Consider the following 24637-nt stretch of genomic DNA (forward strand, 5'->3'; position numbering starts at 1 on the left):
CTCTCAAGTCCCAAATTGATACCAGATTATGTAAGAACCACAGTTGTCATCATCATTTTCTACTTGAGCCCTTAGTATAAGCTTCCCCCCACCCCTCATTGATATTCTTTTTTTTTTTTGACAGAAGAAGGTTCAAGCTTGGAGGAACTCGGCTTTAACTGGGGAGACTATTTGGAAGAAACTGGCGCAAGCGCGGCTCCTCACACATCGTTCAAACATGTACGTAGCAGGGTGGTGTCTGCCTGTAAGAGGGCTGGGGGCAAATTTGTAGAGAGATGCCAAGCGACTGATGAGAAAGAGGCAGGAATACCACAGAGAGAGATTCGGCCTCGATTTCTCGCAAGTAACAAGGAAATGTGGCAGGTTGGTGGGTGATTGTTCCTGGATGCAGGGGGTGGCGCTGGCCCTTGCTCTTGCAGCCTGTCTGCCTGGAAGCACACTGGCTGGGCAGAGGCCTCAGCTCCTGGAGGGCTGGCGAAAAGGCTGCAGTTGTCACTTTGTCATACGCCTAAGAGGGGAGCTCTGTGGTTAAGTGCTTGGTTGCTCACGGGAAGGTTGGTGGTTTGATAGGGAGAAAGAGGTGGCCATCTGCTTCCTTAGGAGTTGAAGCCTTGGAAACCCTAGGGGCCAGGTCCACCCTGCCCTCCAAAGTGGCTGTGAGTCACATTCAAGTCAATGGTCTGTGCCAAAGAGCAAAATTAGAGGCTGACCTTGCCTTCTGGACCTACCGCCGAGACCGGTTAGGCCAATTTGAATAAATATTAGCCAACAGACTAGGTAAGTGGGTGTGGTGTGTTATGTCTTTTGAGTACCAAGCTTCATATTTTTAGTTTGAACTGATCATTTTAGTTCAAAATGGTACAGACACATGGTAAGGCCACTTGTGGGCAGATGAGTAAAAATTTAAGGCAGTTGACCTGAGATATTTAGAGAGCATTTGGATCAAGCAGAAAGATCACTCTTTATCAACAATATCTGTGTCATCAAAGTCTTAGAACATTTTTTAAAACGAAGTTTTTTAATTCAGATTTTTTTCTCAGTCATGAGATTTTGGTAATAGAGCATTCATGAAGACTGAATTTCTAGAACCCAGGTTTTCTCAGGGATTCTGATTGCTTTATGGGAAGTAAGATATGAATTCTGAGGAAGATTTTGGCACTGGCTTACGCAGAACAAAGAGCCTGAGTCTTTTGAACAGATTGGGACATTTCTTTCACCTTTTGGTTCCTTTGTGGAATTAGAAAGCCAGGATTTTGATTATTTCAATAAAGCATTTCATTCTTTCTGGAGACTAAATGTTCTTTCCAATAGAAATTTAAGGCCTTAAACATTTTTTTTTGTACATGACTGAATTTCTAGAATCCAAGTTTTCTTAGGGATTCTGATTGCTTTATGGGAAATAAGATGTGAATTCTGAGGAAGATTTTCAGATAATTTCCATTTCTTGTTTTATACTGGCACATGTAATATGAAATGACAATTACTAGTTGATTATGCAAATGACTGGCCGTTTAGTCAAACCAAGAGTTTAATAAAACATAACAAAACCCCACCTAGCATACAGAGTAGCTGTCACCCTCCCATAACCTCTCTAACATTTACATCTTTTTTTTGGTTCAGAAGTTAATTTTAATGATAATTGCATTATAATTATAGATTGCTTATTAATGATAATTGCATTATAATTATAGATTGCTTAGAGTATGTTATTTTCACAAAGTTGAGCCTTCCTCTTCATGACCATGGTCCATTATTCTAATTATTTGCGTTTCTTTTTTTTTAAAAATCATTTTACTAGGGGCTCATACAACTCTTATCACAATCCATACATACATCAATTGTGTAAAGCACATTTGTACATTCATTGCCCTCATCATTCTCAAAACATTTCCTCTCCACTTAAGCCCCCGGCATTAGGTCCTCAACATTTCCATCTTAAGATCCTGTGATGATTTGGTGGTTTCCATAAAGCATTGTAGAGGAGTCGACTGGCAACTTTGTTTCTTTCTGGACCAAGAAGTGTTTATCTCGACTCACCCCTTTCTCTTTAACCCAGTCAATTTTCTCACTTCGCTTTCAATCAGAATACACAGTCCTTAATGTAGTGAAGTATTCAGGGTACAGAATTTTCTCAGGGTTGAGTGCTGAGATTAAACATAATTTATAAAACCACCCTCTCCTTTAAGCAGCTCACTGATATCTGGTGTGCTAGCTTTGAAATGTTCTCTTCTACCGGGAAGGAAAGGTTTTCCTTGTTGCTGCCCACTGGAGTCCCAAACCCAAACCAAACTCACTGCCATTGACTCAATTCCGACTCATAGGGAGCCTATAGAACAGGGTAGATCTGCCCCTGTGGGTTTCTGAGACTGTAATTCTTTATAGGAGTAGAAAGCCTCAACTTTCTCCAATGGAGTGGCTGGTGGGTTTGAACAGCTGATCTTGTGATTAGCAGGCCAAAGCATAACCCACTCCACCACTATACTTCTTGCCTTATATTTCTGTTGGACATTGCTGTCCTAAGCAAACAGAACCCCCAGCATAATAATGGATTTCCTCTGTTTCTGATTCCTTAAGGTTGAAATCAGCATTCAGAGCAATTTCCAGCCAGGAATGAAATTGGAAGTCGCCAATAAGAACAACCCGGACACGTACTGGGTGGCCACCATCATCACGACCTGCGGACAGCTGCTGCTGCTGCGCTACTGTGGTTATGGGGAGGACCGCAGGGCTGACTTCTGGTGTGATGTGGTGATCGCAGACCTCCACCCCGTGGGGTGGTGCACACAGAACAACAAGGTGTTGATGCCGCCAGACGGTAAGATCTGTGCATCCGGGCCACAGCCTCCTGCATTTCCAAGGCTTTGGGCTCTGAGACAGTCATCGTTTTTAATCCTTGCCGTCCGTGCAGAGGCAGAGAGAACCTTGTAGGTGATGGATAACTGCGTCCATAGGAAATTCTCCTCCCTGAAGTTGGCAGGCTGAGTTTCATTTACTCTCGGGCTCGGGCATGAAGGGGAAATGGGTACATATTCAGATGTCAGTGTGGGGTCTGACAGGTTAGCCAAGAGCAGCCTGGAGGAGATGAAAGTGTTTGCGCGTAATCCTCACATTGCTCTCTCAGGGTTGGAAGGGATGTTACTGATCGAGGTGCTGTTTCTCATTGCTGATTGATTTGTTACCTCTTTTTTCCTCCCTCCCTTTAGAGCTCTGACATTTGGAGTAGGATCGTAGAATAAGTCTCTAATAAGTTTTAACCTGTCTTGTTGTGGGGAGACTGTCAGGGTGTGGAGGAACTAGAAAATGAAACATGACTAGACATGACATTGCTTTCCAGGGAATTGCGCATTCAGATAAGATCCGTATAGTTGCTAGAAGACAGTGGTTCTCCACCAGGGGAATGACTGGCATCATCTTTGGTTTTCATCACTGGGAGGGCAAAGGTGGATGCTACTGGTGGTTAGTGGGGAGGAGGCCAGGGAAGCTGCTCAGTATCCTCCAAGGCGCAGAGCAGTCTCCCCTCCTCACCCCTGCTGCCCCCCCCCCCCCAACCGTGACTTCATGTGGCTCAGACTGCCAACAGTGCGCAGGTGGAGAAAGAATGATCGGTAGTGTGCACAGGCAGGAAAGAAACCTTCCTGATCTACAAGGAGAATGACCGAGGCCCCAGATGTTTGCACCCCAATGCTGCACTTTTCATTTCCTTCCCTGGTGGTGCCAACAGTTCTCCTCGGAAAACTTCCTGCTGACATTTGATGTGGAATATTTTCTAAGTATCTTGCCGTCTTCTTTTTAGCTTGACTTGGTATTTTCAGATACATTTCAGAGGGATATAGTTTTCTATGGAGTTTAGAAACAAATTTTGAATTAAAAAAATCACTTTATTAGGGGCTCTTACAACTCTTATCACAATCCATACATGCATCAATTGTGTAAAGCCCGTTTGTACATTAATTGCCCTCATCATTCTCAAAACATTTGCTCTCCACTTTTTTAATGCAAATCCTGACCTCCTTCTTGCCTCCCCTGGGTTGGTGGCTTTTGCTACGCTTTGTGCTATGCGTAATTGAGGGCCTACCAAGGAGGACGGTGATGAACAGACAGCGTGGAGTTTGACTTGCTTTTAAGTGACCTTTGTATGGATTGAATCCACTGCATCAGCCTTTCCTATCTAGGCCACTGAAGTTCTCAGGAGAAAGAGAAAACAAGCCTTATAGCTTCCCTTTCGGCCTTACGTCTTTGTACCTGTTCTCTCATTTGCTTAAAATGTCTTTCTTCCCATCTCCCCCCAGGTACTCATTCCCTCTCTCTCCAGCTCTCAGCTTTTCAGTCATTTGCTCTGGAAACCAGGGTCACACCTAGTCCCTGCTCACATGGCCTCCTGTGCCTCTTAAGTGATGGTCTTGATTGCAGCTGGACCCCTCCCCCCACCCTCCCCCCTAATTGAGCCATACATCACATAGTGTAACACACCCTTTTACAAGTGGACAAGTCATTGGTTTTTTATATCATATGCACAAAGGTGTATAGTCATCACCCTATCCAGGTGTCTTCATCACCCCCTCAAAGAAACCTTACATGCGTCAGCAGGCAGTTTCCATTTTCTCTGTTTCTCTGTCCCCTGTCAGCCAGGTGCCTGCTCTCCGACTCTAGATTTGCCTCTACAGGATACTTCACACTAATGGAATCACATTTCTTGGGGCCTTTTGAATCTGGCTTCTCTCTTTTGCATAGCAGAATGCTTCCAACGTATTTAGCATCTTGTTCCTTTTAAAGGTTGACTGACATTACCTTGCGTGGTGATGCCTCACTTGGGTTTCTACTGTTCTGTTGATGGACGTTTTGGCACAGTTGAACTTTCAGTGTGAGTGGTTCTTTGCTGAGTGTCCATTTACTCTCTGGCCTGTAGGGCCCATGAAGGCAGGGCTTGGGGTCAGACCACTCCCCATGGCACCCCAATGCTAGCACATACTGCCACGTTTGAGGAGTTTTCAATAAAGGTCTATTGAATAGTGGAATCATCTTGTGACATAGGGTAACATGTGCTGCTCCTTAGCAGCCAGTAGCTGCCCGAGAAAGAAACAAGCACATCGGTGCTGTTAGTATGGCAAGCAGTTCTTTAACTTGCATTTTGAGTCAATATTGTTTGCATCTTTATAGCTGAGATGTTATTTCTATCATCTATATCGAGGAAGACTTTTTCAGGTGAGTGCTGTGAAGCTTTACTTTGACCCCCCCCCCCCTTCTAGTTCTGCATAAACAGATAATCAGATAAGAAGAGAACTCTTGGATTAAACAAAAGATACTGTAAGGTAATGCTATGGGTACCAGGAGCCCTGATGGTGTGATGAGTTAGTTGTACGCTGGGGTGCTAACCCCAAGGTCAGCGGTTCGAAACCAGCAGCTGCTCCTTGGGAGACAGTGGGGGCTTTCTATTCCTGTGAAGAACTAGAGTCTTGGGATCCTCACGGAGGCGGCTCTACTCTGCCCTCTAGGGTTTCCGTGAGCCAGACTCGATTTGATGGCAGGGAGAGCAGTGCTTTCAGTAACACTCACTTCACTGAACCCCAGACCCAACCTACACTGGCTGTATGTCGTGCTCTTTTATCCGGCTTTGAATTCTCCTAGCAAGGTAAGATAAGATGCAACATCTGGATATTTAATTTTTCTGTTGGTTTTGAAAGAACCCCTGGTTGCACTGTGAACAAAGTGCTTAACCAAACAGTTGGCTGTTTGAATCCACCAGACACTCTGGGAATGGGGTAGGGTGGGGGGGAGGATAGATGTGGCTGTCTGTCTGCTTCTGTGCAGATTTACCACCCTGGAAAACCCTGTGGGGGCAGTTCTACTCTGTCTTAGAGAGTGACTAAGATTCAGAATTCATGGGTGGCAATATTATTTGTGTATGTGTGCGTATATTATTTCCGAGCTACCATAAAATCTTGATGGGATTATTTATAATGATAGAGTATTGGGAGGGCATCAATTTTCAGAGAAACAGAGAGACCGGAACCTGCACTCTATGTACGGATACATACTCAAGAGACCCCTGGGTATGGAATGCCATTGAGAATGGCACTCTTACGGACGGACTTGTGCTGTTCAGAAAAGGCTTGGTTGAGTGATCACTTGTGTTCTCATAGGCAGACACAGATACAACTCACTGCTAGTGGGTGGATGCTGACTCATAGCAACCCCATAGGACACGGTAGAGTTGCGCTGTGAGTTTCTGAGCCTGTCACTCTTTGCATGAGTAGAAACCTCTATTTTTCTCCTGAGGGGCAGGTGGTTTCGAACTGCTGACCTTGCGGATCACAGCCCAGCATGTTACCACTATATCCCAGGGACATTCATGTGTGTGGGGCCAGCCTTTACAGAGAACGGGGGAGAGAGTACAGGATGGGAGAAAGAATCCAGCTCTGACTCTTGGCTGCAGACCCTGCCTGGTCCCTGTCCTTCCTGCAAGTTCTCTCATCCTGTCCTTCATGACTCACCTTTAAAATGTGACCTGTGAGGAGCACATTGTCCTTGGAAAGACTGTCAGATGTCTCCACTGTACAATATAGTCTCTGGTGAACACAGAGAGCTTCCAGAATGCTTGATTTTCACTGCCCTAACAGCTCCTGGACTCATTTGGTAAAAATCCATGCTAGTTTATTACAAGTTTATTGATTACTGCCCCTTTCTCACATGGGTGAAAAATGTGGCAGCCGTCACAGATTCAGAAACGCCATCAACTTTTTCTGCCACTGGATTGGGCTATTAGGCAACACACAGGTACACATGATATGACACCTACAAAACAAAACAGAACAGAACAGAACAGAACAAAACAACAAACGGGAAGACCCTGTGGACCAGACAATCACCATTCACATGGCTGAAAGGTGCTCTCTGTTCAGACAAGGTTGTGCTAATGTGAGGATTTCTTTATTGTCCTCTTTAAGAACTTAAAAAGAATTTAGTCGCTAATCAATACGACTTGGAAATCTTTACTACAGAGAACAAAGTCAGGAAATAGCAGTTCACGGGGCAAGAGGTTTTATTGATTGCTGTAGTACAGGATAATTATTGCTTTGTAGCCAGAGGCGGCAGTTGTTCCAGAGGGAATCGTGGAATCTATTTTTTGAACAAGGATTCGTGTTTGTGTGGCTTTCTGTCTTAGAAACCTAACATCATTGTAAATTCGGCAACTGTACCCGGTCGATCTTTGTTGTGGTTAGACTTAAAAGGCATCCCAGGATATTAACCTGAGTTATAGCAATCCAGGACACATAATGCTTCTTTTTGGGAAGCTCTGTGGTGATAAAGTTCTTTTCCTACTGATCCGAGGGATCAGGGTGGTATAAAGGGAGACATGCTGTTTGGGGCCACGAGATCAGGGATCTTCTCTTGCCTCTACCCTTAACCTAGCAGTATCGGTGAGTTGATGCCTAACTTTCTCATCTACGGAGGGAGGGGCTTCTAGTATATTGTCTCCAAAGAGCTCTTCAGTTTGTGATCGGAGGAAAGCAAGAGCTGGTTTTACTGTTCCTATTTTTGGGTTGCTAACCAGAAAGTCAATGGTTCAAATCTACCAGCTACTCTGCGTGAGTGGGGAAGAAGAGTCAGTCTGTTTCCATAATGATTATAGCCTGGGCAACCAAGCCTAGGGAGCAGTTCTGCTCTGTGGGAAAGGGTCCTATGAGTGAGCTCCATTCAAGGGCAGCCAGTTTGTTGTTGTGCGTTCAAAGGCAAGGGGAGCTGAGGGATGGGCCTTGTGTCAGAGTTAAGATCCCTGGAAGTCTAGCCCATGGCTCTGTATGGAGCACCGAAGAGAAGTTTCTAAGTGTCTTGGGGATGGTAAAATTTTAATGGGATATAGCAGGTTAGGAAATTGTTGTGAGTGCTTACAAGGAAGCGTTGTAGATCTTTCTGTATGGAAGGCCACACTGTGAATGAAGCCTGATCAGCCCTTGGCTGAGTGGTCATTAGAAGCTGAGCCGAGTTAATATGTGGATAGCAGGCTCAGAATTCAGTTGGACTGAGCCACGGGATGGTGGTGTGTGGTGACTTTGGCCTTTTGTTTAAGGAGAGAAAGGACCATCTTTCCTTGTCAGTCTTAGGACCGTGCACGCAGTATTTTAAGGACGTTTTAGTCTTATCCAAAGCAGCCTTGTATTTCCTGAAGACACTGCACTGGCAGTGGGACATTTGATGATTTCAGGTGATGGTTTTACAAGACATGCAGCGTTCTTTCCAGTCCCATGTTTCCTTGCCTTGCTATTTTAAATTAATTTAATCTTTGAATTAATGTGAGCTGTCATTACTATGCTAACCTCGATGAGGAAGGAGTAAGTGTGTAAGATGGGAATTCCGATCAGCAGTGGGAGAGCTCCATTTGTAAGGTTACAAATGTGACTTTTAGAGAGACCTGGTTTCAGCAGCCAATTGTCTGTTCAGGGAGCAGTGTTTTTACTTCACGAGCTAATCGGTATTAATCTTTCATATTAAAAACATTAAGGAACGTACTACTTTTCAACATCACTAAGTGCAGTGGAGGATTATGGCTTTTATTCGAAGAGCAAAATGCAAAACATTTTGGCTTAAGTAAAGCAATAAAGGCCCGATTTATTCATAAGCAGCACATGCAAAGCTTTCAAAGGGCAGCTGCCAAATAATTATTGTTTATGGTGATAATCTAAGTAAATCATTTAATCCAGCCACTGTTTCATTGTTACTTACTGAGAAGAAGCAACATCGTCTCTTAGGTCTGGGGGTGGGCAGTCCTTGGCGTTATAGCAGGTGCCTCCTTGGTCCCCGCAAGAAACGCTGCTATAAAATTATCACAGGTAAATATGTGTGATGATGCATAGCCAAAGAAAGCCCCCCGGCTTGTAAATTGAGAACTATTTATGTGTGCTTTCTACTGTTACAATTGAAGTATTTGAATTACAGTGCCCCAGGAATCATGCCACCAATTTTTATTTTCCCCATTATTGAAATTTCTGTAATTTGAATTGCAAACTCAGTCGCCTTGCCAGAACGACTCTATTTACCATTCGAAGTTGGAATCAAAATTACTGGAGTTAGTTAATACATAACTTATTTGAATAAAGGAATGTTTATTCATGACGCGTTAGGCGAAAGTGTGAAGATGGCCTTATGTTCTGTGGTTGGATCTTGCCAAGTGAAAAGCCTGGCCCTGTTTTGGGCAATTGCTGCGTGGTTGTGTAGAAAGTACGAGATAACAGCAGGGGCTGGATGTGACTATAGTGTGATTGGATTGAGCAGCCCATCAAGTTGCTTCTGACTTCTGGCAACCCCGTGCACGCGAAGAGTCTAACTGTGCAGCCCAGGGCTTTCAGTGACTGATTGCTCAGGACGAGGCTTCCAGACCTTTCTTCTGAGGTATGTCTCAGCACCTGCAAACCTCCAACATTTAAGTTAACAGCATAGCATGTAAATAATCATCAAGTGTAGAAACAGTAGTATCTGCTTATATTTCACTTGACCACCAAGTTTTACAGTTCTATTTCATCGTTTAGATGGCATTTAAAGAATGTTAGTGGGACGTGGGCCATCATTGTTTTCATTATAGACTCTGTAACGGGTAAGTTCATTTGTGTAGTAAGAAGGAAATTAAGAATATATATTAAAGAGTTAAAATCCTAAATGGCAACTCAGAATGGAGGGAAACAGACTGGAGACTCACTGATTCTTAGCATGATAGAAAGCGAACACACACAGTGTTACAAGCAAAGATGGTTGCATTTCCCGTGCCAGTGCTGCCTAATCAGGACCTGTACCACAGATAGAAAGCCAACACTGTCTGGTCCCACACTGCTCTCACAACAGTTGTTAGACTTGAGCCGTTGTTGCATCCCTGTCCTTGTTGTCAATCTGCCTCGTCCAGGTGCTTCCTCATTTTTGCTGTCTTCTTTTACCAAGTGGGATGTTCTTATCCAGGGGCTGGTCTCTCCTGATAACATATGTTCAAAGGACATGAGACAAAGTGTCTCCATCCTCCTGTCCCGAAGGAGCATTCTGGCTGTACTTCTCCCAAGACAGTTTGTTTCCTTTTTTTTTTTTTTTTGATATTAGACATAGATATTTAATTTGTATGGGGAAAAAACATTTATTTTTCAACTTTTATTTTTAATTAGGTGGGAGGTTATATATAAGATCATAATTTTTTGCATTTACGAACTTTTTTTTTTTTTTTACCCTTGGTTCAGTTTTGTTTTTTTTTTTTTTTTTTTTTTTTTTTTAACATTTTATTAGGGGCTCATACAACTGTTATCCCAATCCATACACACATCAATTGTGTAAAGCGCATTTGTACATCGTTTCTCAAAACATTTTCTCTCCATTGAAACCCCCGACATTAGGTCCTCATTTTCCCCTCCCTCCCCGCTCCCCCCTCCCGCATGAGCCCTTGATAGTTTATAAATGGGTATTTTGTCATATCTTGCCCTGTCCGACGTCTCCCTTCATTTTCGGTTGTCTGTCCCCCAGGGAGGAGGTCACACACGGTTCCATGTAATCGGTTCCCTCTTTCCTACCCATTCTCCCTTTACCCTCCCTGTTTTGCCACTCACACCACAGTTTGTTTCCTTTATGGGAGCAAATTGCCACAGCTTTGTCCCATAGAGCCACTGATGTGGGATGATGTTTTACACGCGGCAGAAAATGAATGAAAAGAATGAATAGCTATGTCTTTATAAATTGAGTCAGAATCCTGTTGTCAAAAAGCTATTCTAATCATACTGTGTAAAAAGAAGGATTATCTGGGAATTGGAAACAAACAAACAAACAAAAGATAGTCCTTTTTCTGTCTGTAGGAAACATTTACTGGACCTTTTAAAACAGTTCACCTGCTTTTGAATTTTATCTGATCAGGTAGTGAGTCTGGTGGACATTCACCGTGCCTGCATGAGCTTGCCATCTAGGAGGGTGGGTTTGGGTTTACACGGCCTTTTGGAATAAGTTGGATATCTACCAGTTAAGAAATCATGTCATTACAGCATTTGAACTCTTGGCGTCTTTTAAACCTGAAGAGGTGGACATATTGAGCTACCAAACTATGTGTCAGTCTTTGGCCAGGGCACCTGTCTCCTTGGGAGCATCATTTGTTGGCTTGTGGGATCTTCTGTTCCGGTTCATTTTCTTACCTGCTTTGGAACCTGTGTCCCCAGGATGGCATCGGAATGCCAGGGCTGCTGGTCCAGGCGTCCTTGGGCTGCTCTGTGCCTGTGACGGCAGGGCTTCCATCTTTGCCCCTGAGCTCCAGAGCCTCATCCGCCAACATTCCAAATTAGGCCAGCGGACTGCAAAGAGTTTTTCCACTCCAAAATGCTCTACTGATAAGAATTCAAAGAAGAATGGGGGTGAGATTTATGATAGCTCTGAAGTCAATAGGCCCTCTGAACAAAAGCTTAAGAAACGATGGCTGTGTAAGCCTGTGAAATGAAAAACAAAGAGCAAAAAAGAAAAAAAAGGCAGCCAATTGAATACTTCTCAGATAAATCATAGCCTTTGAATAACTCAAAACTCAGTGCTATCGAGTCAATTCTGACTCATGGAGACCTTGCAGGACAGGTAGACCTGCCCCCTGTGGGTTTCCAAGATTGTAACTTTTTACGGGCATAAAAAGTCTTATCTTTCTACCGTGGAGTAGGTAGTGGTGCCGAGCTGTTGGTTACCGCCTAATTCGTAACCTCTATGCCACCAGGGCTCCTAAACCTTCGAATAGGTATTGGGAGATAATGATTTGTTTATGAGTAAAAATCAAATCATCCCCCTATACGACCCTGGCTGGTGTTTGCATTAGTCTTTTTGACACACCACTACCCATCTCTACAGAGCCTGGTGGCACAGCGCTTTCATGCAAATCCAAAGATCAGTGGTTCGATCCCACCAGCTGCTTGCTCCACAGGACAAAGTTGTGGCAAGCTACTGTTGTAAAGATTGGAAGCATTGGGAGCCGTGTGGAACAATTCTACTCTGCCATAGATAACAGAACCAGATTAACTATGGGTGTGTGTGTGTTTCAGTCTATACTACCAGCTTCAGTTGCTTTGATATAATTCACGGTGTGACCCCATATATGTCAATACAATGCTGTTCATAGTGTTTTCAGTGGCTTTTTTCCAGAAAATGATCACCAGGCCTTTCTTCTGGGTGACCCAAACCTCTAACCTTTGGGTTAGTAATGGATCACTTTAGCTGCATACATCACCCAGGGATAGTGTTATACATCACACAGGCCCTTACCGTTATTCCGCACAGTGAACAAATGACTTATGCTTGTATTATAGCATTGCAATGAAAACCACTTTCCCCCACTGGTGAAATATTTTTATTGTGTGTTTACTCTATACCAAGTAACGAAATTTAATTCTTCCTTCAAAACTGCGATCTGAAGGAGCTGATGTTACTGTTATTTTACATTTGCAGAACACGTTGCTCAGAACGAGTACATAAATAATTCCCGGTCATGTAACTTAAAGGCCATTTTAAGCTCAAGTCTTCCCAGTTCTGAAACGAGTGCTCTGAAGTGAAGATAGCCAGGGGTTAGTAAATATCTGTTTACTGATTAAATGGCATCAATAAGACCATAGATTAGAATGTTCAGACCTGGACTATTAGAAACATATTACTAAATTGTAGAATTGGCCTCTTATGATTCTTCAGGCTAGGGTAGAAAGCTAATTGTCCAGAATGTTTTCCATTTTGTCACTTTCCGCGGCAAATAAATGGAAGAGATACTTCCTTGCCAAATGGTAATCATGAGATTATGTAAACTTATGTAAATTGTATCAGATGCTATTTGGGTTTTTCTGCATTTCATGAAAACTGTAAGCACACAGCAGTGACTGTACGATTTTCCTTTTTGGTGTTAAGTCATAAATAGATTTATTTTCTCTTGCTTTTTAGCCTAGCAACATATATAATTTAAGTCAAGCAGGTGTTGAATTCTGTGTGAAATATGAGGGTGAATTAATTCTGCATACTTCCTTAGCCTTTCATCTAAATCTTTTCTCATTGTGAAAATGTTCATTTCCTTCACTGTCAGGGATTGTCTGATAGGTCTCCCCCTACCCATCAACAAACAAACAAACAAAGCCATCCAGTCGATTTTGACTCATAGCCGCCCCCTTAGGGTGAGGTTGAGTCAGTGCTCTTATGGTTAGCAGTCCAGTGCTTCTCTGACAGTGCCACCAAGATTCCTTATTCCCCCTAGCGCCCCTGCATGCCCCTGCCCCCCGCCAGGACCTGTTCCAGGTTCTAGTAATGATGGCTCAGTCCCATGTAGTCCCAGTTTATGCCCTGGGTGGTTGTCATTGGGTGCCATCAAGTTGATTCCAACTCACAGTGACCTGTTGTTGTGACCCAGGAGAGCTTCCCTATAGGGTTTTCCTGGCTATCACCTATGAGAGCAGATCCAGGTCTGTGGTCTCATGAGATGGCTGGACAGACTAGGATTAGCAGTCAAGTGCTTAGTCATTGCTCCACCGGGGCTCTTTTCTGCTGGGGGTGGGAACTTTTGTTACCATGCATCTAGTCTTCCAAGGGAAACCCCACATCACCTTTTAACAGACTAGTTTCCTTGAGCACAGTTTGCTCTCTTTGGCACTTCTGGACCGTTCCTAGACTCTGCCTCATTGAATTCCTTTGTCCCATTGTCCTGAGCTGGGAGCCCCCAAGTCCATCTGTCTACTTTCCCTCATGCCTCTGACCTCTGTCTACCCATTTCTGTACCTGCTCTGGCCTCCTGAACAAGCCTCTGACTCATTCTAAGGGATTCTGACTGATTACCAAGTCTCCTATTATGGTTTGAACTTCCTTGCTTGCAGCTTGAGTCCTTCAGTTTCTTGCAAGCCCTTGAGTGAATCAGCCTTCTTTGAAAAGAGAATGATTGGCTTGTGTGTTAGTCCCGGTAGACCAGAGAAACAAATCAAGAGGGACACTCATATGTATGTAAGAGCGCTTTATAATAGAGAGTAGTTGTATATTGAGAAAACCTCTGGACCAAGTCCATAAGTCTGATATTAGCTCATGTGTCTGATGCCAGTCTATAAATCCCTCTTCAGACTCAAGCAGCCATGCAATAATGCTGAATGCAGGAATATCACAGACCAGTGGGTGTAAAGTCTTGTGGATCCAGTGGTGGTAGAAGCATCTCAGTGCTGGCAGGTGTTTCCACGTGGCTCCTCCAGCTCCTGGCCTCTAACATAGCTCCATGTGTCTTGTCAGCAAGAAGACAAAGCAGAGAGTGTGTGTATCTGACCTCCATTGAGCTGTTTATCTTCGTGGCACCACCAAATAAGTCATCAAGCTGTGGCCTGATTGACAGGCTAGACCCCACCCCTTTGCAAGTAGACACCAGAGTATGTAACTACCATAGCTGGTAAGCAAGTCGTCCCCTGAGCTTAGACTCATGTCGGTGGACATAACTTTTTCAGTTCAGTGTTCCGGTTGCTTCCAGGTTGTGATTCACAGGTGAGCTTGGTATGGATTCATCATTAAAATAGAGTCAACGGACCTGGTCAATCCTCTAGGTCCTCTGAATGCCTTCCATGGAGGAAGAAAGTTTTGTGTTCTCTTGTAAGTGCTTAGAGTAGACAATAGTCAGGTGATACCTCAGAATATCATATAGATGTTCTCAGTAGAAAGCTCTGGTAGAACACCAGTGGTGTAAATATAATGCTTGGGTATCTTTTGAATTTTACGAAATTGTACATGCCATTGTGAAGGGCAGAGAACTGGTGAAAACCAGCATGAAATGGGTAGGAAGAAGAGACAGAAATTGAATCCCGTTTATATGTTTATTGTCTAATTTTCAGCAGGACCATTCGAATTTACTTACAGGCTTGACAGAACATTTCCAAGTCTTGCATCCATTTCTGTAGCACCTTGCTGCTATCTTACAGCCCACTGGGATTACTTGCAAAGTGATCACACTAATGGGAGTATGCTTCCAGTTACAGGGTTCTGTGACATGTGTTTTGAAAGATTGCAGCTAATGCACCTGCGCTGTGCATGGCCCTTAGCTTCATGGAAGGCCCGTTGAACAAATTATAGATCCTGTCCTCAAGTCTGAGAAATCACACACATAAATCAGGAGATCATAGACTAATTGTCTTGGGTCTTAACTCTGCACTTCAGCTTGAGCAAGAGAGTCTCTGGTCTAGGCTCTTCCCGTTGGTGTGTGTGTGTGTGTGTGTGTGTGTGTGTGTGTGTATGTGTGTGTGTGAAGATAGAGACAACAAAGCATCATGCACTACTTCAACAATTTTTACATGTATACTTCTGTGATATTACCTACATTCTTTAACTTGTTTCACCTTTCTTGGCAACCTCCTCTAGACTATTTCACCACCCGTAATTCAAGCTCACTGACCCTCTAAGCTCCGTGGAAGGAAAGACCTGGTGATAGGATTCTAGAAAGATTGCGTGCAGCCTAAAATAGCCAACGTTTCCAAATTGAGTTTATCATGTCCCTTTGCGTTCATGAAATTTGTTTTTGTTGTTTTTTTGGTGGGGGAGGCATGAAGTCTGTCTAAGAGGAACTTGGGCATGGGTAGATTTAGGGGGTCAATGTCCAGATACTGAAGAGTGTGGTGTGTAGGATGTACCTGTGATTTCAAGGAGAAAAAGAAATGCCGTAGAAGCACATTGTTGAAGGAAGGTGTTTCCCTGCATTTTAAAAATGCATGAGGGATGATATTGCATCGTCCTAATATGTTTATGGGAATGGTGTGACAATTTTATTTAGAATGTCACATTTATAATACACAGGAAATTAATACCTTTACCACTATTCCAGTAGATGAAAAATTTTATAATGCCAAATGAAATAAAAAGCATTGGGGAGGGTAATATTAAGTTTTCAGCATTGATCACATTGATTCTTTTAAGGAGTGTGTGAGCAAGAAAGTTTGGAGATCTGTGTCAAAGATATCTGTATTGGATGAAAAATATTCTGAGAATATGATTAATTAGTTCCTTCTCCTTTCCAGGGCTGATAGTTGGCTATATAATGTAGAAGAAACACATTCATTCTGGGTAGTTGCCTGAGTCTTGTGAATCCCTTAAATATTCTGATTATCCCATGTGTTGGGCCGGATTCTTTAGAGCAACAAAACCAGTGAGGCTTACATGAAATTTAATAATAAATGTATGTACAGAGATGTTTATTTCAAGAATATGGTTCATACATTTGTTGGCAAATTCCAACTCCATGGGTTGGATGTCAGACAGGCAGTTTCTCCAGACTCATATAACTGCAGGAGTTGATGAACACAAGACCAGTGGGTCAAATGGCAGTCTCCTGGCTGCAGAGGTGAATGAATCCAAGGTTCACAGATGTGAAGGTAGGCTGCAGATGACTCCCACGATCAGCAGCCAGTATGGCAGGCCAGTGGTTCCAGTCCAGAGAACCAATGATCAGATGATGAACCAGGTGCAGACCCAACAAAACTCAAAGCAACATTACCAGGGCCTCCACATTTACTGGAAGCAGATCACATCCCCAAAGAAACTTTCTTTCAGTTGATTGGCTTGCTCATAGCAGATCTCGTCATGCCATATAATAATATAATGTAATACAAAATATAATATATATAATATAATATAATAAATTATATTAGATCTCTTAAGGGATGACTACATCTTAACTGTGAAATCATGTGAGAATCAAGGTCCAGAAATGGTGACACACAACTTTACCTATCATATTTCCCCCACCCCGAGGTCCATTCTGGACACAGAATGGGATGAATTGTAACCTGTCCCACCCTAGTGTGTTCACTTCACTCTTCCCAGTATCTTTTTTTTGATAGATGGAATGCCTCCACAGCCCTTCTTGTTTACACTAAGGCATTTTTCCTCTTCTAATGTAGATGTTCAGAAGTTTTCAGGACTTTCAGAGAATTTAACAAAATTGAGCTTTTGCAGAGTTTAAATTTGGATCATTGGATTCAGGTTCTTAACATGGGACTCTAGCATTGGAAGGAAGCTCTTGGATTGATGGGTAAAATCCATTGATGATGGTAACTACTAGCAGTTACTTTGGTTCACAGACTGTATTACTGTTGTCACACTAAGGGGTACATTCTCATATTCACCAGTGAAGGCTTGAGGTCCATTAGCACCCAGTATTTTGGGAGTGAGATTATAGAGTCATTAGCTGGCATCCTTAGAAGTCCCTGGGTGGACAAATAGTTTAAGCACTTGGCTACTGACTGGAAGGCTGATGGTTCAAATCCACCCAGAAGTGCTTTGGGAGAAGGTGTGACAGTCTACTTCTGAAAGGTCACATGTCTTGGAAGGCCATAGAACACAGTTGGAATTCACTCAATGACGACTGGCTTGCTTTCTTTGGTTGCACACAGCATAATTATTATTAACTTCATTATTAGATGTCTAATGAAGCACATTCATAATGAAGTGAAATTTGATTGATGGCAAGTGCCCTGTTGAAGAGTTAATGTTTGTAAATAGCTGTTCTGGGTACATCTCCTAGGGGCCTTACTTATGGGTTGGCCTCTTTCTGCTTTACCATTTCGTTCTTGACTGCCATTCCTTGTTTTGTTAAGAAGCGCTGGACATTGATTTAAAATTCCTCTATCTGGAAAAATGAGTCCCAGCTCTTTTTTGTTGTTGTTGTTGGTCAACTTTGAAATATTGCTTCTTTCTGTTTGAGTTTTAAAGCACAGCTCTTTTGTGTTAAATACTTTAAAAGTGTCATCGGCCAGCCATGGACGTTTACTGAGCTGAAGACCGACCTGGCAGTGAAATCCTGACCTCTAACTTCTGTGGAGATCTGCCAGTGGCTAAATGAAAAGGTCCCTTTGGAGTGGACTCGGCTGGTATTTGCATAAAGTGGATGGCAGCTTCTAGAGCTGCCCTCGGCACAGTAAGGGCACACTTCAGCTTAATGTGGAAGAGAGCACAGAAAATTCCTGTGAGTCAGGCAGCCTGAGCTCTGCCTCTCACCAACATCACCTTGGAACTCGCCCTCATTGCCTCACAGTTTCCTCACATTTAAAATGATAAATTAGTACTCGACCTTGCGGTCTTTCAGAGATGACCATTAACTTTGATGGCCTATGCAAAAACTTTTTGCAATCGGTAGAGCACTATAAAACTCTGAAGGATACTGTTACGGATTCAATTATGTTCCCCCCACCCCAGCCCCACCCCCAGTATGTGTTGTAAATCCTGCCTTCTATCCATGTGGTTATAATGGTTGTTATAGTGGCTGTCTTTGCTATGTTTGTGAGACATGATTAATCTGGGGTGTTCTCTGAGTCAAGCTGTTGAGATATTGAAAGAGGGCAAACAATTGAGCAGAGAGATGGGGAGACAGGGTGAGACAGGTGCCAAGCCGAATGGAAATCTCTACAAAACCAGGCAGCAGAAGCTTAAGAGACACGGACTTTGCTCCAGAAACAAAAGAGAGAGAACATTTGCCCGGAGAATCCGTCCTCCAAATTCGGCCGTCAGTCTGTTTGCCAAAGCCATTCCCTGGTGGTGTTTCTGGAGTAGCACTAGGTAACCAAGGCAGATCGTCCCATCCCGTGTTCCTCTCTTGTATTGTAAGAAGGCCCGGATAAATCTCCCAATCAGATTCACTGCCAGCAAGTTGGTTCTCAGGCATAGTGCCCCTACATAGCGCTTCTGAGGCTTTGTATATTTTAACAGCCGTAGGCAACTGTTGGGGTGAGAGGTACCCAAAACTTGAGTGGGTCCTCTGGAGCGACTTTGCGGTTGTGGAGAAGAAGGCAGACAGAGGGGTGCAGGGGCTCCTCGTCCCTATGTCAGGACCGAGAGAGTGAATGTATTTTCCGTGCAGATTGGAATGGGGCTTACAGGTCTTTCAAAAGGCATTCACGTCGTATCATATCACCTAGTCACTGGGTAATAGCATAAGCAGGTAGCACAATAAACCAGCAGTGAGGTGAGTCATCATCCCGACCTAGTGCTCATTGGCCTGGAACACCCCTGAGCCCGCCCAGAGGTCTGCTATATTTTACGGTGGGTTTGCTTATAGAATCCGCTTGCTCTTCTCTATAGATGACCTCCGGGCACAGGGAACAGCCAGATGCAGGTACGATTCATCTAGATGGTAGCTCCTTTCTGACAGTTCCTTTATGGGGGGCTGTTGGAGGGACTGTGTCCAGTCATGAGAATGCAGATTGAGTTTTATTTATATCTTATAGTCGTGAGGGTCTTTCCCCACTGGAGTCAGCTTTCCAGACCCGTAATTATGAGCATAGAGGATTTAGCTGTCTTGCATTCTCATTCAGTCCCTCAGCTTTCTTCCTTGGACAACCTCAGTTTTCTTCCTTGGAGCGGCTGCTTAGGTTTGAACCGCAGACCTTATTATTAGCAGTGGTCCCTGACAGCACCACCAGAGCTCTTTACGTCTCTCATGGCCCTCCCTTAGTATGCAGGGACAAAAGGCGTTATGAATAAGCCAGTCCTGAACACTAATATCAGGAGCACAGAGATACCTTTACAGGCACTATGGCATCTCACTTAGTCGGAACTTCCTCATCCAGCTGCATCACCCATCTAGAAGGGTGATAGGAAGTGGCTGTTTTGTTGTTGATTTTTCCCTGTGATCTTGGAAAACTTTGGTCATCTTTTTAAAAACTGCTATTTTTGCCTTATGCTTTAGTTACTTATAGATATATTTATTTTTTCTGAGAACATTTTGAAATGTTGGATCCTAATTCTACCATTTAACTAAGTGTCTGGAACTTGGACTAGGCATTTAATTTCTAAACTTCATAACCTTCAATTTTCATATATGAAAAATATAGAAACATATGAAAATCCTACTTTATAGGATTGATTTGCGTATTGAAAATATGATTTATGTTGCTTTCTTCGAGCAGTGCTAAGATAGAAAATTTCAGAGTAATGCTATACAGTGAACCCTCGCCACTTCGCGCTTCGACTTCCGCGGCTTCACTCTATCGCGGTTTTTGCGTAACAGCTCATGCTCTGTCATTACTGCCACTGATTGGCTCATACTGTACACGCTTGATGCCATAAATAATATAATAAATAATAAATGATAATTGTAACATCCAAAATGTTTTACTGTATTTTCCCTTTTTCGTTTAATAAATTGGGTAATATGAGTGTAATGGTGACTAAAGGGTGTTTTTTCATGTCCTCTATGCTCTAACTACGAAAATATTTGATTTACAAATAAGGAATCCTACTTCGCGGAATTTCATTTATCACAGTAGGGTCTAGAACCGATTAACTGCGATAAACGAGGGTTCACTGTATGTATGTATATATATATACCCATTTATCTACCCATCTCTCTAGATATTTTCTGTGTACTATGTAACTAAGGGGGTGTCTTAGGCTAGGTTCTCTAGGGAAGCTTTGTTTGCTGGAGGAGCAAAAGCTATATACATGTATATGCAGGGGCTTCAAAAAGGTCATAAACCAATGGAGTAAAAGGAAAGATAATGGAGGTATTTCCTAATTTTTGAAGCATTCTTGTGTGTGTGCTTATGCATACATGTGTATAACACACACACAGGGAGAGAGAGAGATACCTTGATTGATGGACTGATGGGTTGATTGATTGGCTGACCTCAAAGAAATGCCTGATGAGGAGATCGAGGCAGGCAAGCCCCAGGATTGCGTGGTAGGTGTTTTTCACTGGTGGCTTCCCTGACGCCTGTAGCAGCAGGGCTAGAAATCCAAGACCAGCAAGTCAGACAGCAGCAGACTGTTGGCTCAATGGCTGCAGAGGCCAAGGTAGGCAGATAAGATGGCAGGCTGCTGGCACAGGCTGAAGAATCTCAAACCTGGTCGTGAGATGATGACTAACCACATGCAGGATCAGAGCGAGTGATCTCACTTTGCAAGATGCAGGCCGTGCCCCCTAAAGTAACTCCCCTTAACATTAATTGGTTAATTAATTAATGTGGGTTAGCAGCCAGATTTCCTCCACTGTGCCGCCAGGACCCTGGTGTTTGACAGGACTTGGCAGTCACTGGACTCAGCTCCGTGGGGCTCAAGAAAGTAAAAGCTGAGTCCTAGAAGCAGGATCTGAAAGTGATAATATTCTCAACTGCATTCGGCAGCGCCAACAGGTTGCTCTATGGACGTTAAACACTAGGGTTTCGTTGTGGAATCAAAGTTGAACTGATTTTAGGATTGATCTGGGTGTGGGGTGTGTGTGTGGGGGGCGTGTCACAGAGTCATAGAGTCACTAGGAGATGAAGCTAGAAATCCCCATTCCAAGTTCCGCTCTAACATTGGAAAGTTACGCATCAGGCCTTATTATTGAGTGTTTTAGATGAATTTCACATTGTGTCATCTTTGGGCTTAAGAGAGGGGGTCTGTGATTCTCTTTGCTGATGTGGTTTCAGTAGAGGAGATTTAAACATTGTCTAGGTGAAGCTCAGACACCCCACAGTCCCACCGGGGAGGTAGAGGCAGCGGGGAAAGGGGAGGATGAGGGAGGTGGAGAGTGGGCTGGAGACGGCACTGGCCATCTGATTTTGTGATCTCCAGGAGCTTGACTCTTTGAGTCCCTTGATTTTTTTTCCCCACTTCATTCACTTCGGTCGACTTCATGCTTTTCTCCTCTTTAATCAGGATGATAAGATGTTATACTGCATCAGAACACACACACTCTGCTGTAGGAGTGATCAGGTCAATGTACTGCCATTCATGAGAACTTAAGCCTCACTTTCAAAACAAGCCACACAACCTTGCATCATCGGACACTGCCTTTCCTTTGAAAGGGACTTCTTTCACGATTTATTTATTTAGTTTTCTAAATTTCCTGCTTCCCAAAGATTAGTCAAATCCAGGTAACTCCAGAAGAGCCCTGGTGGCAAACTGGCTTAATGCCGTGAGGTTCAAACCTCGTGGTTTGAACCCAGAAGTCACTCCATAGGAGAAAGATAGGGTAATCTGCTTCCTTAAAGATAGAAGACACACACACACACACACACACACACACACACACACACACACACACACACACACACACACACACACAGAGAGAAAAAACCCAACCTGTTGCCAACCAATAAGACTGAGTAGAACTGCCCCATAGGGTTTCCAAGATGGTAAATCTTTATGGGGGCAGGCAGCTCTACTTTTTCCAACGGGGTGGCTGTTGATTTGTAACAGCTGACCTTTTAGTTAGGGGACCATTAACTAGTCCATCTTGCCACTGAGGCTCCCCTGTAAACATGACAGCCTTGCAAACCCCAGAGTCTAGGCAGTTCTCTGCTCTGTCATTGACTCAAAGGCAACAGGTAGGTGACAACAACAGCTATCATAATACAACCCTAAACCAAGGGAGGCCCAGCGGTTTGCTTCTTTAAATATCCTTAGTGTAAGCAGCACCTTACCTTAGTCAAAATACATTCCTAAGGCGCTCTTTCCTCAGGAAGAAGTGCTGCCGATTGGAAGGGAAATATCATTTTAAGAGTTTTCATGATTATTTTCTGATGATCTCTTCTGAGTGAACAACACTGCTGTATGTTATTGATGAAACAACTTGCATTTTTTCAAAACCCATAATGACATATTTACACAATAGTCAATAACAACCCCTAAAAGTTCATTATGGATCACAGGTATAAGTAAGTTGTGATCACTAACAAACTTTAATGCTTTGCCCCCACAATCAGACAGGTATGCCAGGTCATTAGCACCACCGGCTCATCTTATTTATTTCTTAGGCAGTTATGAGTTTTCTTGGATACAATCATAAAGTAAAACAATTCCCTTAATTCCCCAAGGAACCCTTGTGGCATAGTGGGGCAGCGGGTTGCTAACTGTAAGGTCCGAAAGGGCAGTAGTTTGAAACCACCAGCCACCCCAGGGGAGAAAGATGAGGCTTTCTACTCCTGTAAAGATTTCCAGTCTTGGAAACCCACAGGTCTACTCTGTCTTGTAAGGTCGGTATGAGTCAGAAGGACTCCATGGTAGTGCGTTCTGGTTTTTAAATTTGGACCGCTTCCCGCGGGACCCTCAAACACAACGGAAAAAAGAAAAGAGAAGAAAGCCCTTCAGAAATCTCCAAAGAAAATAAAAATACACTTAAAACAAGTTTTATTGTCAGACCCTAGTGGGAATATTTAAACACAGATTTGCTTAATGAAATGAGGAAAGCAATCCTCTTTTTACATTCGTCATCTGTTCATCGAATACCTAATTTGTTAGCCAGTCAGAATTAATTTGAGATTCTATTACACACCTGAGGAGCCCTGGTGGCGTAGTGGTTGACACATGGGGCTACTAACTTCAGGGCCTGCAGGTCCAACCCACTGACTGCGCTCTTGGGGAGGAAGAGTGGGCTGTCTGCTCCGTGAAGCCATGAGGCCCCAAACCCAAGGGAGCAGTTCTCCTTTGCCGCGTCGGAACCCACTTGATGGCCATGTGTGGTATACAAGGGTCTCTAGGTGTATGAGTACCGTCAATGGTTCTTTCCGTTAAGTGTGGGTGCTTATGTGCCTTTCTCGGGTGGGTTTCTCTGAAGGCTTAGGCAGAGAGGATGTTAACATAAATAACCAGCCAGCGAATAAATGTCAATTAAAAATTCTATTAACATAGTTGACAGCTGGCCTTTAACATTTAAGTACAGCATGTTTAGATCAAATTGATTATTTTTTTTGGAAACACTTGCCTGTTTTTACTTTCCCAATTTAGCTAAACTTTCTGCTAACAAAAGAAACCATTTTGCATTCAGAGAAGGGTAGCTTTTCTTCTGCAGGCTTAAGAAATGCTGTGTGTTAAATTATTATAGAGGTCTCATTTTCACTCTTAAAAGTTTCTTTTTTCTGAGAGCTTGAACTTTATTTTCCTTGTATTTAAAACTTATTTGAGGGATTTGATCTCATGGCTCACATATGAAGACTCAACTTAAGCAGCGATTTCAAAAGGGCCCCCACCTATGGAGGCTCAAATTAAGCTATGTATTTATTGCTGTCTCCAGCAGTCTAGAGGTGAGTAGATCAGGACGGTGAGGCTCCTCTATATCCATCCTTTAGGTGATTCCGGCACTCCTCCCTCTCACTGCCAGCGAGGCCATTCGGACTCAAAGCGAACCCTATAGGTCAGGGTAGAACAGCCCCTTGTGGGTTTCTGAGACTACCTTTATGAGAGGAGAAAGCCTCGTCTTTTCCCTTTGTAGCGGGCTGGTGGTTTTGAACTGCTGACTTTGAGGTTAGCAGTCCAATGGATAACTACTATGCCACCAGGGCTTCTGCTGCTCATTTTGTTGCTCTGCCCCCTTTGGGTGTTTTATGGGTATGGTAGTGGTTTGACTCAGTTCCATATTCCTCTGTAAGAAGGAGGGGAGTGTAGGGGCCATGATTTGCCTCCCATTGACCAGAACTTAGGGAGCTCTGCTGGAGTAAGTGGTTACATGTTGGGATGGCCAACCACAAGGTCTGCGGTTCAAACCCACCAGTTGCTCTGTGGGAGAAAGATGAAGCATTCTCCGTCCACAAAGATCGACAGCCTCGGAAACCCACTGGGGCCGTTTTACCCTGGCCTGTAGGGTCACCATGAGTCGGAACTGACTTGAGGACAGTGTTTTGAGTTTGGTCAGAGCTTAATCACAGGGCTTTATGGAGTTGCAAAGGGGGCTGGGAAA

At 43.5% G+C, this 24637-nt stretch overlaps 1 protein-coding gene across 1 annotated transcript in view; it reads left to right on the forward strand.

Annotated features, from left to right (window-relative positions):
* SFMBT2 (Scm like with four mbt domains 2) overlaps positions 1-24637 on the forward strand; it is a 277081-nt gene that overhangs the window by 53053 nt on the left and 199391 nt on the right. Inside the window, exons 3-4 of the mRNA XM_004712625.2 lie at positions 125-219; positions 2575-2815. Coding sequence (XP_004712682.1) covers positions 125-219; positions 2575-2815 — 336 coding nt within the window. The remainder of the gene's footprint in view (positions 1-124; positions 220-2574; positions 2816-24637) is intronic.

The sequence above is a fragment of the Echinops telfairi genome, unplaced genomic scaffold, assembly GCF_000313985.2.
Source record: "Echinops telfairi isolate 266 unplaced genomic scaffold, ASM31398v2 ScPeMD7_7473;HRSCAF=8511, whole genome shotgun sequence".
NCBI lineage: Eukaryota > Metazoa > Chordata > Mammalia > Afrosoricida > Tenrecidae > Echinops > Echinops telfairi.